General features: G+C 49.3%; 1 protein-coding gene across 5 annotated transcripts; it reads right to left on the bottom strand.

Moving 5' to 3' along the window:
* Window positions 1–66: 66 nt before the first annotated feature.
* On the bottom strand, window positions 67–16,337 carry CDK2AP1 (cyclin dependent kinase 2 associated protein 1). Of its 5 annotated transcripts, none has more exons than XM_082773733.1 (4): window positions 16,212–16,337; window positions 4,656–4,762; window positions 3,660–3,786; window positions 67–892 (listed from the first exon to the last, which is right to left on the bottom strand). In XM_082773733.1, the coding sequence occupies exons 2-4, from the start codon at window positions 4,731–4,733 to the stop codon at window positions 825–827; spliced, it is 273 nt and encodes a 90-aa protein (XP_082629859.1). In that variant the 5' UTR covers window positions 4,734–4,762; window positions 16,212–16,337; the 3' UTR covers window positions 67–824. The 5 variants fall into 5 exon arrangements, with proteins under 5 accessions (XP_082629859.1, XP_082629857.1, XP_082629860.1 ...); XM_082773731.1 differs by lacking the exon at window positions 16,212–16,337 and adding an exon at window positions 15,074–15,474; XM_082773734.1 differs by lacking the exon at window positions 16,212–16,337 and adding an exon at window positions 13,440–13,656.
* Between the last annotated feature and the right edge of the window lie 413 nt (window positions 16,338–16,750).

Consider the following 16,750-nt stretch of genomic DNA (forward strand, 5'->3'; position numbering starts at 1 on the left):
AGCCTTTGCTTCTCGTACGTAGAGTATGGATCTGATTAAAGTGACTGTAGATACTTTTAATACAAATTGTTAATGAAAATAAGCTTTATTACATCAAGTAATAAATACATACAAAGATGCAAATAACAGTTTTAGTAATTTATCCAGAATTTTCTTTTTTTTTGTCAAACAAACTGAAATCTCCAGCCTTAATGTAGAAATTAGCTTTTCAGGACGTTGTTATTATTTAATAGGTTTCCCTATTTTCCATATAACTCATGCACTTTAAATGGACTTCAAAGCACTAACAGTCATGCAAATGTTTATGCAAAACGAACAAAAAAGGAAAAGTAAGAGGAGGGGAAGGTTATTTCTAAGCAGGGTCTATGCTGTATGACAAATTGTGACATAGCAGACTACTAGGTACAGCATGCTATTCTGCATTTATTAAAAAAATCCTTAGAGCTTATGTCAAACTTTGAAAGATTGACCATTTGGGGTTAAGTGAATATAGTGAAAATTAAAATAAACAGAATGGGACTGTGACTGGATAAAAAGAGAACTGAAATATAGCCTGGGAGAGAGAGCATTCCTCTGCATGCAGTTCAGTTTTCATGTTTTAGAAACATTTTAGGGAGTTTTAATGTCTTTACAAAATGCAAACCCTCAGTAAGTCAAAAAATCCTTGTTTTATCATTCTTAACTATACATTTTTGTAAGGGCAAAAAAAGAAAGATAAAACATTCAAAATAAAGGAATTTGTCTGAACGTTTCAAGAGTCAAAAGGAATAGGTATTACTTTTTCTTCATTAAGAGATGGAAAATCTTGCAACTGCATTGGTGGGCTAGGATCTTGCATTTCGCTCAGTCTCAGCCAAGCATTCCCGAACTAATCCTCTAGCATGAATAATGCCTGCAAAAGAATTGGACATATTTTAAATGATCTCATTAAGGTGACATTTGCAATGACAGTCCACAGAAAGGTTTATGTATTTCTGTCCTGAGTTGCTAAGGCTACCACAGCTTGCCAGAGAAAAGGGAGAGATCCTTCACTTACCTAACATCAGCCACTGCTAAAGAAGTTTGCTTTCCCAAACTGGCATTATAAATTGAAAATAGCCCAAACCAGCCATCAGAGCATTATGAGCTCTGCAGGTCTGCAGTGAGAGGTACAGCTTAACATGCAGTGCAGGTCTATTTACAATCAGGGACTTAATTAGAAAAAAATAAATCTTACCAACCTGTCAATTATTTTGCTACAAGGGGGTGAAAGAAATCCAAAGTTATTTTAGCAAGGTCTAAAAGTCTTAATTAATACCTTGGAATAATTTTCCAAGTGGATGCATTAGAATCCAAGCCTTCAAAAAGTTGCCTAAACACAAGTTGCATCTCTTGTAAATATAGGAGGATATTTTTTATGCTGTGTGCAGAAAGTCACCTCCTAACACTGACTCAGCTCCCAGTGTAAATCATCGCTGCTTTACATGCTGCCATATCTACTCTAATCTGGTAGACATAATGTGGAATTTTCCACTAAGAGTCCTGTTGCCTTGAGTTCCAGCAATCTGGACCTTGAGTCTTAATCCTGGATCTGAATCTAGGTTCATGTTCACAGAGCTGCCCAAAGAGTAGAGCTCGAGTTAGATTTTATAATAGGAGACAGACAGATTTCTCTCCAACAAGGTTATGTTTTAATGTCAGGAAAAGACGGGTGATTTCTCTGCTCATTCGTACTCCTTAACAAGGGTGGACAAATGACAATAAGGCAATAGATGAAGTTTCATCTGTATTTAGAGGTAATAGATTCTGTCTCTAGAAGGCTGCTAGCCCAGAGCAGCCTCTACATCCAAGGAGCAGTGATTTGGGACTTGATGTGTGCCAGGCTTTGCAGAGGGTTAAATCGACACAGACAAGTAAAGCTGCATCCCGCAGCTGTGGGAGGCAGAAATGCACACTCAAACCAGTATACTGGGCCTGGATCGGGTGGCAGGACGCCCAGTTTATGCAGCAGAACTACCCTGAATTATGTAGAACACTGGGAATTTGGCCAATTTTAGAGGTCAGCAGCCTTTGTGCTTAGAAGCAGGTGGAGCTGGGGACAGGGACTTTATTCAGCAATAACCTCCACATGGCCATGGAGGCTGCAGTCACATGGTTACTCTCAATCATTTCTACTCTCACACTTGCCCATGCTCCTTCAGCCATATGGCTCCCAAAATACAAAGAGAGGTACGTCTGTGACCAAAAGATGGCAGCAGAAAGTACTTATTTTGGATTTTCTGCAACATTTGCAAGTCAGTCACAGTGGCAGCACTGAATCTTAAACCTACATTAGCTAAGTAAAGACTCGCTGCAGGAAGGAGCAAAACAGCTTTGTCTCAACTAACTGAACTGTTCTGTTCAAAGAACGTCTGCGTCTCTCCCGGTCCCTCTCAGGTTGTCCCTGTTAGCCTATTGCCATTCATGATCTATTAATACTGACTCAGGCGATGCAATAAAGAGAGACTCCAGCAACATTGATTTTAGCTGGGCCAGATTCCACTTACCACTCATCAGCAGACTTTATTGCATCCTTTCCCAGAACAGCTACTAGTCATTTTATTGCATGTCACGGCAGATATATTACTCTCCCGTAATGGTTGAGCCTTAAATAAAGCTTTGTAGTCTTGAGTGAAGGTAAGGGGGATTTGCGAGGTGGTGAAGTTAGTCTGTTACAATAACATTCCCATTCAGGTTCGAATGAATGAGCCAAACTCAGCACAAGGACCAAGGAAAGGGAGGAAAAGGTAACTCCGTATACTGGCAAAGGACAGAGCTGCCAGCGCAACCATTGTCGGTGGCATTCAGGGTCACTCCAGGAGCTGGAGCAGCGGAATGTCCCACTGCTCCTTCAGAAATATCCCTTGCACGTCCCCTGCAGGGGACAATGTCAAGCTGATGTCAGCAGTGGGGAATGTGGGGGTTTCTTTTACACTGCGAGGAAAGGGCATTTCTCTGACCCCTTTTAGCTGACTAAGCAAAGCTAAAGAGACCTCATCAGCCAGGCCTAAAAGCTTCTGCGTCCCTTCCGAGCGGACTGCTAATGACATCCACTTGAAGCAGGTAATGGAGCCTAAGCAGCCCGACGCTCCACAGAGAGCAGGATCACGTATGTTTGACATCTCGGTCTGAACAGCTTTCGCTGATAAAACCACCTTGTTTTGCCTGTCTCTCTCTCCAGCAGCCTTAGTGATTTACCACCGTGTAATTCACTGCGTATTTCTCTAATCAAAATGCACTTCAGTAAAGGGTCTTGGGTCAAGTAGGTGGGTGATGTTTATGAGAGGAGTGAACTTGGCTGCATATTTCTGAGGATAGGGAGGAAAGGCAGTTGAAGGGGCAAGCAAGTGACTAGGAACCTGGCAGAACACCTCCAACTGACAACATTAGGGTTCTAAACTAACTTAAAACTACTAACTGAAAATCCCCTTGTGCCCATGAAACACATTTGGCCACTAGTTTATCTATCAAATCCAGCAAGAATAGAGTATACCAAAGTTTCAGTTACTGGTTAATACACCTCGTTTACTAACAAGCCCCAGACAGATGTCTGCTTTCAAGGGGAAGCACTGTTACAAAGCTGTATAGAAGCAGTCAGCACACAAAGAGTATGGGACATTTGAAAAAAAATCAAACCTTACCTCGTTTTAGCCTCTCCATCGCGCTTTTACTCCCAGCGTACGTGGGTCTGATCTCTTTTCCTAACTCTTCTATGATAGCTAGAAGTTCTGCGTATTTGCTTTGCGGTACTTGACTGCTGCTGGTACCCTGTAGTTGAAAGTAGATTGATCTCAATTAAACGCTGCTAAAAACAAAACAATAAGAACAGACAGCAACTGGAAATTCACAGAGGACCAGAAATAGCCCTGGAAGCCACTTTTTTTTTTTTTTTTTTTAATAAAATTTCCTATTTGTTACATAAACATTATTTTCTTTTTGCCCTTCCTGCTACAGTTGGACAAAATGCTACGTGCCCTTCCAAAATCAGGGTTAACTGGGAGGATGCAACTACAAGATTGGAACCTTACGTGAAACAGAAGTTAAATCAGTTCTACAAAAACAGCAAACAGAACTACTTATTTAACCCCCTCTCTGCTTTTATCAATGTTCAGATGTATGTTCTGTGGAGGAGTTAGCTAGGTAGGGAGAGTGAGGTGTAGATAAAACAAAACTGCCCATATGATAAGGGGAATCCTGCAAAGTGGTTAACAAATTTCACAGAAAAACCAGCTGGATTCCTGAAGCTGCCCATAGGAATGTCTGTAACACGCACTTCATGAGACTGTAAATCTTATGTTATCAGTTTGCCCAAGGAAAACAGTTAAAGGTGTAGGAATATCACTTTTTGAACAAATAATTTTTAAAAATGTCACAGCCCTTCCTAGCAGAACATAACTCAAGACACGGTTCACTGTGACTCAGAAGGGACTAACAGTTAATTAGTAACTAATCTCACTCAGCACTCTGCTTAGTCTAATTTGATCCCAAGACATGTGCGATGAATCAGTCTGCCATTTGGGTTTGATTTCAAACCTTGGTGGGAGGGAGGAACACCTCAGATTACAGGCCACAAGCCACGCAAACCATGCAGACGTAGGGTCGGTGACCTGGTTAAAGCAAAACAAGCAGAGCTGTACCTGCATCCCTTGTGTATACCCTAGGGACGGGGGTCCGTAGTCGTTTATAAGCTGTCTGTATTGCGCAGACGTTGCCATACTTGTGGAGGGAGAGTGAACGCTCCCAGCTGTAGAGAAAAAGAGAAAAAAAATCTATTATTATCTAACGATGGATTAAACGGTTACATCGGGACACGCTTGAGGTAGCTTTTCTCTTTTCTAAAGCTGTAACCTCTCACCTTTGTCTAAGCCGACTAACGCCATGCCAGAGCCACACTATTCCCTAGGAAGAGAACAGTTAAATGAACGTTTCCCCAATGTTTGCTGTACATTTGAAAATAGCACAGCCTGCAACATTATCAGCCCAAATTGTTTGCCTAAGAGTGAAACGGTGTAACATGACAGGTTGTTCTGCCGCGACAAACCAAATATTAAGGAGCCCTATTTTTGCATATATACATTCCACAGAGATGAGTCTAACATACTGGGCTATTTTTACTTTTTCGGTGCAAGTTATCTGAAAGCAATTTTGCAACTCAAAGTGTCATCACATGGTCAACGCAAGTTACCCTCGGCACTATTTTCAGCTGATGCCAAAACTATTCATAGAGAACAGTCGGTTGAGGTACATGGGATCTGCTGCTCATTTAGTGACATCGGAGGTGAAGAGCGCTAGCGTTATTCCTCTTTGTGTGATATCAAACATTTTTAGCAAGTCAAACAGGGCGGCGTAAGTAAACCTAAGGAAAAATAACATCTCTTTGGGTTATGGTTACTTTTTCTAGTGTTATAAAAAAATATGTATACGCATACAGGATTGTGACTCAGCTAAGAGTTAAAGAAGCAGACTCAGATGTGATCATTGGCGAGCTGCTCCAGAAATGAGGAATCAAAACACCTCTCCACCCCGCAACAGGAAGAATTTGGGGCTGAGAAGCAACCTTTTGAGTTTTCTTGAAGGCCTTAATTATGCTGCCCCTTTTACAGCTGCTTTAGGGGACCTGCTGGTTATGGACTGCGCACTCAGGATGAAGGCGATGTTCGACCTAGCTGCTGCTCTTTTTCACTCTTGCAGCTAAGCGCCCCTGCATCCGCTGATGCTGCTGTCTTCGCCTGCAGGCACAGACACAGCCTGCCTGCTGTCGGAAAAAATCTCCCCTCTTACAAACTTCCTTGCTGCAAATTCCCTACTGCCTTCCCCAGGAGGAACAGATCTTATTCACCAGCCTTCATTTGAATCTAAATTAAACCGATGCCAAAAGTCACTGGGGCTCAGAACTATGTAAATCACTAGCTTTGTTTAAAAGTTGCAAGCGATTTCATTCCCTGTTTCCCCTCACTACAAAAAGAAACAGAAAGCCAGTAGTTTGTGAAAAGCACTGCTGAACAGACTCTCCTCCTCAGTTGGGAAGTCTCTTTCCACTTCAGAATTAATCACAGGATATCACTGTGGTGGCGTCTTTGTTAAGAGAAGAGAGCGCGTTCTTAATTTCAACTAGACGTGAAATCCTAACGAAGGTAAACTGGGCTGGTCACTAGGTCAACTTAAAAAAAAGGAAGGTTTCTCTGTCTTTAACTAAGCGAAATTTTCTGGCTTTACAGTGTGCGTTTCTGTTACTACAGTCTCACGTGGAGCTAATTGTCACATTTTGCTGAAGCATGGTAAAAAAAACTAAACACACCCATGGAGTACGGCTCCTGCACTGTGAAGAAACAGCACGGATGCCAGCTCTGCTCTCAATCAGTTCTTCACATTATCAGCTCGAAATGCATGCACAATTGCAAGATTTCTGTACTTACAACTCAGCCAGTATTTCACGTCCAGATGACTGAATTTCAACACTTATCAAACACAGCACAACAGCAAACCGCATCTTTCCTCCAAAGATTTCAAAATGCTCCAAAAACCTTAACAAACCCTTTGTGCTATACGGTAGGAAGGTTTAATTACCTCGATTAAGTAAAGAAAGACTTAAGCGATTTTTCCTCACGTACAATAAAACAAAAGACCCATCCTGTAAGGACTTGTTCCTAAGCTGTTCCTGCAGGCAGTCACCCATCATGCACACAAGCCCTGGGAGCTCAAACTGGTTCTGAACCAAGGCAAGGACTTGGTTTTTGTTCTGCTGAGTGGGTAAATCGGGATGCCCAAGCCTGGTCATCCAAGACCATTTTCCACCACCCTACCAGTTAATGCCAGTATCGATGGTAATTGTTTCAGGTCACGCTGATTGAAACAACTACACGTGCTTCGTCTGTATGAAATAACACCACAGGGCACGTCGAGGTAAGAGAGAAAGCCCTACAAGAAACACGACGTGGCAAAACAAAGCAGTGAATCCAGGGCCAACCCAAGCTTGGCGGACACAAGGCGCTGCAGTGGACAGGAGCCGGCCTCGGCACGGGAGCACGAAGCCAGGAATGACTCAATCAGCACTCAACTACGAAAAGAAACGAGGAGAACTTTGACCAGGCAGCGATGAGTAAGGACCTGCCGCTGGAGTCTGAGCATCACCGCCGACGGGAATCAGCAGTCAGCTCGGTGGCGGGTGCCGCTTCGCAGCCAGGGGTGCTGTATTGTCTCCCGTACCCAGGCGTATGCAGAGCTGTGCTGCAGACACTAGAGGCCATCGCTGAGTACAGCGTGCCCTGCCAAATGACAGATCGTGGTAACCATGGTGAGTTTACCCGTTTCTTTGCAGTCTGCATCAAAAATGTAATAAGACATAATGCCATGCGCCGACCACTTTATCAGCAGCAGCAGGCCCGGAGAACAAAGAAAAGGATTCGACTTGGCCGTGGCACCGGGCTCCGCACACCCGTGCCAGAAGTTGCGCCACTCAAACTCTGCTGGAGGGAAAGGAAAATGAAAAATCCCCGATTTTACCCCAATTCAGGATGATGCAATCGTGAACCTGAAATTAATTGTGGGGGTATTATTATCTCACAGGGTAATGGACCTTAGGCTTTTTGACCTATCACTCCGTATGTTAATCTCAAGGAGAAGCCGTGGGTCTTAGATGACTATTAGTCAATTAACCCAAAATACATCTGCCATCTGCATGTCTGAACATCCTGTACGTCTCAGATTTTAAAAAAATAAATATATCGCCAGCTACTGCTATTACTGTTAGGAAGCAAAATTAGGCCAGCGAGTCTCGCAGTCAAGACCCAGTCAAAAATCAGTTTGATGATTAGGCATTCACTAGAGAGGAAAAAAGGAGGGGGGATCTAAACAGGCTTGCTCTCTCATGTTAAAATAACAATGGAGACAAGACAGTTACGAATTGACAGGATCGAAAAGGGAGTGTGCTTGGCACTGAATTCGAGTGACACCGTGTATCACCTCCCAAATTGTCTCAGCACTTGCTGCTGTTTAAAACCTAAATTAACGTACACACTTTCCTCCCTCCACTTTCCTAATTAAATGTATACAAAACCTTTTATATACCCATTTATTCTTGTGCCAACAATGTCTTTTATTTCTGTATTCACACAGAAGACTGACAGAAGCGGTTTTTTCCCCACAAAAATACGGTGATTTTCTTGTTAATCAATATTACCCTTTACCAATGGGGGGTAGGGAGAGGTCTACAATACAGCAAAAAGAAATGAAATTTTTTTGCCAAGATCTCTTCCTTCCAGTGGTCTCTCACAGCCCCGGTGAACACCCTGGAAGACAAAGGACCAAGAACCAACCTTTGTTAGCCGGAACTCCCACTGACCAGGAATCTCCCCATTAATTTCCAATAGGTTTGTAGGGATCCATTCGGTTCCTCCGCTACTGCTTCCGAGCCAATTTGCCAGTCTTGAGTTTTAATTCTTAATTGCTGTTGCTCGCTGGAGAAGTAACTAGAATGGCAGCTTACTGTGCACCCCGCAAGGAAGCAGTGGGAGCGGGAATGCTGGGGGTACTCTTACCTGATCTGCTCCCAGCAGATGCCATGGCATCCACGCAGCTCCTACAGCACCCAGTTTAATTTGCACAAACAGCAAGGAATCACAAAAATCAGGAATAGTTCCTCAACTCAACAAGTTACTCCCATAAAACTGACTTGGGCAAGTAGAGCCAACCCCACTGGATATGTGTTTCTCTACCACCTGCACATTGTAAGGTCCTATAAAGCTCCATGTGTAAGCTCCTGCCATTTTACTGACTCTGTATTCAGGAACACGATGGTATCTAAGAAGAGATCCCTGCAGGTATGCAGGATGAGACAGCCAGGAGTTTCCCTGTGAGGATGTAACTTCTGCCCTAAAATGGCCAAGTTTGCAGCAGAGCACATGAGGAGCGTTCACGTGAGCTGCTCCCAACGTACACCACAGGGCAAGTACCTTCCAGCCTGGGGAGAGACAAAACCCATCGCAGAGCAGCCGCTTCTGCAGCGGGTGTTTGCACACAGCCTGAAACACGGCTGTAGTGTTCTGCCTGGCTACGAGAACATTTGACTCCCTAGCCCTCCGCGCACTTTGGCTGAAGCTCAGCGAGAGCTGAACTTCATCCATCCGTGGGCCACCACATGCGTGTCTGCACAAGCAGATCTACGGCACAGCCAAGCAACACACCGAGCTGTGCAGGAGCTGCCAACCCAGAGCAAAAAATGCTGACAACCCCTATTTCCCCCAGCCCTCCAATAAAGTTTTTTTTAATTTAAAATAATGGACCCCGTTCTCATTCGCACAAAACGTTCCTTATAGGACTGGCTGTGAAAGTTAGATTTTCACCCACTATTTCCCCCCTCAAACAGCCCGTGTGGTAGAAACAGACCTTTCTTTGAATAAAAGTATTTCATTAAAAAAAAAAAATCCAGCACACACATATAAATATGTTCTCAAGAACTAGGACATTCTTTACCGTAACAGCCAGAGGCCTTGCTCTTTTGATCTGTCACACTCTGGGCCTTTCCTCTGGTACTCTCGTTCCATTTAATCTTTCCATGTGGATAATGGCCATGTTTTATGTCTGCTCTTTCTTCCTCCTCCCTCGCTTTTTTTTTTTTTAATCAGAAAAACAAAAGACAGTCCCTCAGACTCCCCACCATTCTTCTTTTCTAGCTTAAGATGGGCAATTTCTACATTACTGAGGGGGAATCACAATGGGAATGGTTCAAACGATCTAAGCATTTAAGACGTGTATACCACATGTAGCTGGAGTGAGGGGGTAGGATTTAGGACTAGATTTTAGTCTGGTCCCCCAGACCAGTGTTTGCACCACGGATATGGCTCGAAGTTGTCTTTGATTTGGGCCCTATGTTCCCATTAAAGGATGCAGTGCCAGCGTTGCACAACTGGAGCGCAGCTTCTTGTTTACTTTTATGCAAAAGGAATGAAGTTTGCATGAACCAAAACCACCCTGTAACTCAACCAACAAGTGGTGGGTGGGGACGATGAGATTTGCTGGTTGTGAAAACCATACCGTTCATTGCTTTGAACCTAAGCGCTCTGGTAGACAAAGCCAAAAGTGCCAGCTTTCTAAATGTCCCAACAAGTCCACTCAAAAATTGCTAATTCTGAAACATGCTTACTGTGTTTCTTTTCAGCCTGCTCTTTACCTCATGTGGATTTCAAGTAAACAGGGAACCAGCAAATTTCAGATTGAATCTTGAGGGTTTGAGGATGGAATATCAGCTACGTATCCTAAAAACTATCCCCTCTGCTAAGACGTGAACACTTTGCTCCCTGCATTGCTTACGGCAGCATTCCTTCCAGCACTCCCACTCTAAAAACCAGCTTCTCAATCTGGACAATATGAAACCTCAGCTGTCTGCAAAGGGCAACAAGCAAGGCATTTGCTCATGCGAGTGTGCGCTACGGCCTTAATAAGGAATGACCCAGTAGTGTGCTTGGTTTCACCTCACAGGACTGGATGAAATTGGTCTCTCCAGTTGCAAGCAACAGCCCCGGTTTGGGAAGTTCTTTCTGGTTCACCTCTCAGCGAAAATTTGTGCTGTTCACCACAAGGCTCCTGCTCGCTGTGGGGTGCAGCAGGTGCTCTGTCAGCCCTGTTGGTCCTCAGCTGAGGCAGTGCCTGCTGCACAGGGCACAGCTCCTTCCTTCCCTTGTCGCAGTCTGATGGAATTTGTTTCCTCAGATCCTACACACACAGGTTTTTAAGCTTTATGACAGGAGTAGGGGTTTGTCTCCATGCCTGCCATTTTTGCAAGAATTGGGATAAAACCAAGGGAATACCCCAAGCTCTTTCTGCTGGCTTCTGGATCTTAAAACTACTGTTCTCAAACCTGTGCATACTCTGAACAAAATGCTGGTTAATATCTCCGACAGAGCCAGAAAATGCCTAGAAACAGGGAAAATAATAGAACTATGGAATCACAGAATGGTCTGGGCTGCCCCTGGCCCCATTCAGCCTGGCCTTGAGCACCCCCAGGGATGAGGCACCCATAGCTCCTCTGCCTCGCCACCCTCTGAGTGAAAATTCCTCCTCAACACTTCACCTGAACCTGCCCTGTTTGGTTTAAAATCGTTTCCCCGGCCACACGCCCCCAGCTCCCGGCTGGCCCCACAGCGGAGCCGCCCCGGCCTCCCAGCACCCCGCGGCCTCCTCTGGCCCCGCTCCAGCAGCTCCGCGTCCTTCTGGCGCTGGGGCCCCTCCAGGTGGGGCCTCACGGGGGCGAGCAGAAGGGGACAATCCCCTCCCTCGCCACACTACTTCCAATGAGGCCCAGGGGACCGTTGGGTGCTGGGCTGCCAGTGCACGGTGCCGGCTCGTGTCCTCTCGAGCCTGGGCAGTCCCTCTGGGTGGCAGCTCTCCCCTCTGAGGTATTGATGGCACCACAGAGCTCGGGGTCACCCGCTGACTTGCTGAGGGTGCCCACAATGCTGCACGTCACCGACAAAGACATTAAGCAGCTCCGGTCCCAACACTGCCCTGTGAGGGACGCCACCCGTCACCGGTCTCCACCTGGACATGGAGCCACTGACCACAGCTCTCTGAGAGCGGCCATCTGGGCAGTGACTGCGACCACCCAGCCCAAATATAAACTAAAAACCAGCAGTATACAAACTGCACGGCTGCTGTAAAGCTCTCTGCTCCCACTGAAGTCGATGGAGAAGCCCCTCTTTACCTCAGCGCAGCGGCCGGCCCTCTCGCAGAGGAGCTGAGCTGAACAATATAAAGCACAAGGCGAGGAGGAAGCTGTGCCTTGCAGGGCTCAGTACAATAAGCAAGAGAATAAAAACAAAACGCTGCTGTTAGAAAGGGTAACAGAGGCTCCCCTGGGACACGGCAGGGCCAGGTGAGGCTGGAAGGAAAAGCCGCAGCAGCACAGGTCCTGCTTACCTGCCGTGCAGGGAAGGTGCTTGTGAGGGAGGTTAAATGGGGCTCCCCGAGCACAGGCAGTTTGGAAGCGACAGCACTAAAAGCAGAGGGCAGATTCCCAGAGCACAGGCACCCCAGGAGGGAGATGGATAATTTGGCCAAAACACTACGAGCCTGGCTGCAGGCACCCCTTGAAGGGTGTCACCAGTGACCCGGGCAAGGCGAGGAGGAACAGGCACCGAATCCTGCTGCGCCACCACAACCTCCTTCCCACAGCCTGGTGTGAGGCAGAGCAGTCGGCGCCCGGATGCCTCCAGCATCCTGACTCACTTGCGGAGCAGCTGCGTCTTCCTCACCCGCAGCCATCCCCGACCTGCCCACGGAGCCTTCCTCCCAAACTGCCCCCGTCCCGAGGCAGCCCCTCTCCCCCAGGACTCCAGCCCAGGTTTCCCAGTCCCCAGCACGCTCCCGTGCCAGGACGGAGCACAGTCACCCACCGAGCACGACTGCTTCACCTCACCGGGCCACTCACTGAGCGCAGTTTAAGCACGATTTCGCAGGGCAGCCGCTCTCGGGCTAAACTTGAAAGGAGTTAGCTCTGCAGCGAGGACGCGGCTCCAGGAGCTGAGCCTGCCCAAGCACTCCTGCACCAGAAGCCCTGCACTGCAGGGAAGCAGCGTTACCTCCCAGAGGAAAATCCCTGCGAGATCCACAGCTGGCCAGAGCCCTCCGTCGGCTGAGACCAAAATACTCAGCATGCACACAGAGAGGCTTCTGCAGGGCTGGTTTCAGGCCAAAAGGGACAGATTTCCTGTTTTCCTCTCCTCTGCAGGACGGGGGAGGGGGGTTCCTTCACCCCAGGTTTAGAAGCGACCCTGGGATTTCTGCTCCCGGCTGGGGGGGCATTCAGTGCAAGCACAATAGCGAAGCAATCTCCTGCAACTCAGAATCAAGCTCCAGAAAGGAGGGGGCCATCTGCAGTCATATCACTCCGAACGCGATATGTGCAACTGCAAGGACTGCTTTGTCTAACTCCCTTGGCCTTAGGCCACGGTGCTGGCAATACCACTAGCTAGAGGAAGAGCTGGTGCGTGAGGATAATGGCAGAAGACAGGGAGGGAAGAGAGAGCCCATTTTGGATTCCGAGGAGGACGTTCTTTCATTGAAAAGATTCTGGGGGTGTTGAGGATGATCCGAACTGAGGAGAGAGGACAACTTAGATAAGAATAGTTCTAACATGACAGCGAACTGCCACTAACTTGCCATTACGGGAGGGGGATAAAAAAAAAAAAAAAGGAAGGGGGGGTAGGAAAGATAAAACTGCCTGAAAGAATCTAAAATCCCGATCGCAGCAGGAGCGTTAGAAAGCACACGGGCACGGCAGCAGGAGGACCGGAGGCAGAAACTTCACCGCTCAGCTCGTGCCGTGAGCGGCAAGCTCGCAGCCCTCACCAGCAGAGCAGCCAGCCCCGGGTCCCCCCGCGGCACAACCTAACCCGCACCCCTCACCCACCACCGCAAAATACCACCTTTGTTCCCCCTGCAATTTTACGGCTGTTCCGGAGCGCCAGGCACAGGTTCTCGTGGGAGCCAGCAGGAGAACGGTTTCCCTTGCTGGGCTTTGTTTTGTTTCTTTCTTTTTTTTTTCGCCCTCCAGTGACACTTCTGCTTTTTGTCAAAAATCCTCAGCACATCCCCTGCTTCCTGACCCCCTTGGCGGGGCGGCGCGCGGCCCCACGGCAATCCCCACGCTGCCGCCCGGCTCGCCGAGCCCTCCGGCGCTCGCAGCCCCACCGAGCTCAGCTCCAAGCAGGATCGGAGCACGCAGGATCAGATCCCGCACGCAGGCAGCTGAGGCACGGGGACCTCGGCTCCTGCACCAGCCGGTGACAATTCCTCACCGTAAAATAAGCTCGCCGCTCTCCCAATAGCTAGGGCAGAGGTGCGCCTCGCTAATCCCTTTCGTTCACCCACATCCCAGGATTACGACCACGCACCGGGGCAAGATCTCCCTCCCTCCTACACCGAGCAGCCAAACTTTCCCCTTCTCAAAAATCAACGAAATTACAAAAAAAAAAAAAAAACAGCCTTTCTGCCTGCGGACAGTCTGGTGGCATCCCCACCGGCTGGCGCAGCAGGGGAAGGGAGACGGGAATATTAATTTTAAGTCGGCACTTAAACTTCTCCATTTTGGTTCGGTTTAATACGAGCGAGATCCCCTCCAAATTATCCCAGAGCCGAGCGATCGCTGCTGCGGCTTTGTTCGGGCTGCAGCGGGGCGGCCGCGCACCCTGAGGCGCAGACCCCAGCACCCACCCGCCCTCACCTCTGGAAGGCAAGGGGAGGGGGGAAAAAAAAATAAATAAAAGGAAAAAAAGTTAATCCCATCAAGGAAACTTTTCAGAGAGGAAAGTTGGAAAGGCTCCCGTATGGATCCAAGGAGGTGTGTGGGGGGGATAAGGAGTGGTTTTGGGGGAAATAAAGAGGAATTCCCGTGCACCCCCATACACACACACACACACACACTTCCAAAAATATTTGGGGGTGAGCGGGGAGGGCTCGCCCGCCCGGGGCCGCCCCGCCGAGCTTCGGCCGCTGAGGGGCAGCGGGGAACCGAACCGAGACCCCCCCCCCCGACCCCCCTCAGCGGCGGCGGAGGGAGCGGGGCCGGGGTCCCGGGCGGCCCCTCAGCCCCTGAGGAGCGTGAGGCGAGGCGAGGCGCGGGGCGAGCGGCACTTGCGGCGTCCCGCCAGCAGCGGTCCTCGCTGAGGCGCCGCCGGAATATTCCTGATCCAGATCAATCAGCCGCCCCGGGGAGCCGGGCATGGAGGAAAAAGCCGGCGGCCGGAGGAGAGCCCCCCCCGCTCCCTCCCTCCTTCCCTCATCTCCTCCCCTTCCCCGGCGGCGGCTGAGGCGGCGGAGGCGGCTCGGGGGGCGGCTCGCGGCGCCCCCGCGGAGGGGCGGCGCGGGGCGGGCGAGCGCCCGGTAATGGCGGCGCGGAGCCGGGCGCGGGGAGCTGGCTGCCCCGCCATCGCGGGACCGGGCACCGCAACTCGAAGCCGGGGCTGGCCGCGGGGCTGCCGGGGGTTGGGGTGGGGGGGGGCCGGCACGGCGGAGCCCCCCGCCGCACGCCTCCCAAAAACTTGGCACCCAGTTGACTTACCCGGGGTGAGGGGAGTCCCGGGGATGTGGGCGTTCAAGTTGGGCTTGTAGGACATTCCCAGAGACATGGCCAGCGGGGGCGAGGAGGAGGAGGAGGAGGAGGAAGGAGGAGAAGAGGCGTCCCGAAATTCCCCGAAGCGTCTCCGCGTCTCTCCCAGACACTTTGGGTTGTTTACAGCGGTAGCAGGCACCGGCAAATATGGCCGTCAGTTATATTGACACCCACAATGCAATATATCATCCATACATCATGAGGAGACGCCGATCCCAAAACTTTAGGGGAGACGAGGCAGCCGCCCGCCGCCCGCCGCCGCCGCCCCGCGCACCGAGGCGCGGCGGGGGCGCGGAGGGGGCGCGGCGGCGGGGGGGTGCCGCCGCCATCCCCTCCCAGACAATGGAGCTCCCCTCAGGGACGCCGCCGCCGGAGGAGCCGGGGCGGGGAGGGAGAGAAGGAGGGGAGAGGAGGGGAGAGGAGGCGGTAGAGGAGAGAAGGGGGGGAGAGAGAAGCCGGGAGGGGGGCGGGGGGGGCGTTTTAATCAACTTCGCAAACTTTGGCCGCAAACTTCGCCTCCGCCGCGGCCCTGCCCGCGCCGTGAGGGGAAGGGCTGCAGCCCCCCGCCCGCACTCACCGGGCCCAGCGCTGCCCCCCCCCCCCCCCACACACACACCGATTTCTGTGGAAAATACCTGTTGATAATTTTAGAATATCGTATTTTTTTTTCTCCCCTCGGATGCCGCCAAAGAAAAATCAGCCTTTATTTTATTTTATTTTTTGCTTTCTTTCAGACCGCTTATTATCTACCCGCCTGAAGGTTGAAGGTCGACGGTAGATTGCGGCTTCTGAGGGATTAAAAAATAAATATTTTTGTTCGTAATGGACTCAATTTCTGCTTGCGAGCAGCTGTAAGCTTGCCCACCAAATATATATATTTACTTTTCTAAATTTGCGGGATAAATTATGAAGCTTTTTAGCCTGTGTCTGCCACTCCACAACTCATCTTCCATCCTCTATCATCATTACATTGCTGGGGTTTTATTAATATACAACCATTCAGGAGGTGGATAACCCCTCCAAGGGTACACTGCCTGACCTGAGACCCCCAAGGTGAGACCCCCAAGGTGAGACCCCCATCTCTTACCAGAAGCCACTCCAGGAGCAGTGAGGGTGCCTGCAGTTTTATTGCCCAGGCTAACGTCTGCCCAGTGCTATCTGCTGCTTTCAGTGCCAGAGATGGCAAAGGCAGGGAGCCCAGTCCCACTCCTTGGAAGTCAGGGGCAAATTCCTTTGAAGTGACGCTGGTTCAGGCCTGTAGCATCTCTGGTCGAGGGCTGCTCTGCCAAGGGAGGCAGAGAGCATCTCCCTCACACAGACACAGAAAAAAATCGTGGGGCAGCTGGGTGATTTCCTCAGCAGGGAGAAGAATTGAGCGAGCCAGATATTGAGCTCCCCAGCTCATGCCCTAACAACTGCACGCTGCGTGAAAGAAGCACCTGAAAATTAGGACATACATAAATTTATTACAGTTTTGTATTTTACCTCACGTCCAAGTGCACGACTGCAGCTATTGTGGTGAAGCCCAGAGTAGCACAGATTACTCTTACAAGTGATCTGTGCTCTCACCTCTCAGAGAGGGGACCTGAGAGCCCCAAGCACAGAATTATATGCTAGTGACAGTAT

The sequence above is a fragment of the Aythya marila genome, assembly GCF_965140915.1.
Source record: "Aythya marila genome assembly, chromosome: 17".
NCBI classification, from domain to species: Eukaryota; Metazoa; Chordata; class Aves; order Anseriformes; family Anatidae; genus Aythya; species Aythya marila.

Coding starts and splice junctions, on each gene's coding strand:
- CDK2AP1 (XM_082773731.1), bottom strand. CDS start 15,140: ATGTCTCTGGGAATGTCCTACAAGCCCAACTTGAACGCCCACATCCCC. Junction 3,787..4,655: donor GGTATACACAAGGGATGCAG/GTACAGCTCTGC, acceptor TTTCAACTACAG/GGTACCAGCAGCAGTCAAGT. Junction 893..3,659: donor GATGGAGAGGCTAAAACGAG/GTAAGGTTTGAT, acceptor ATTCTTTTGCAG/GCATTATTCATGCTAGAGGA.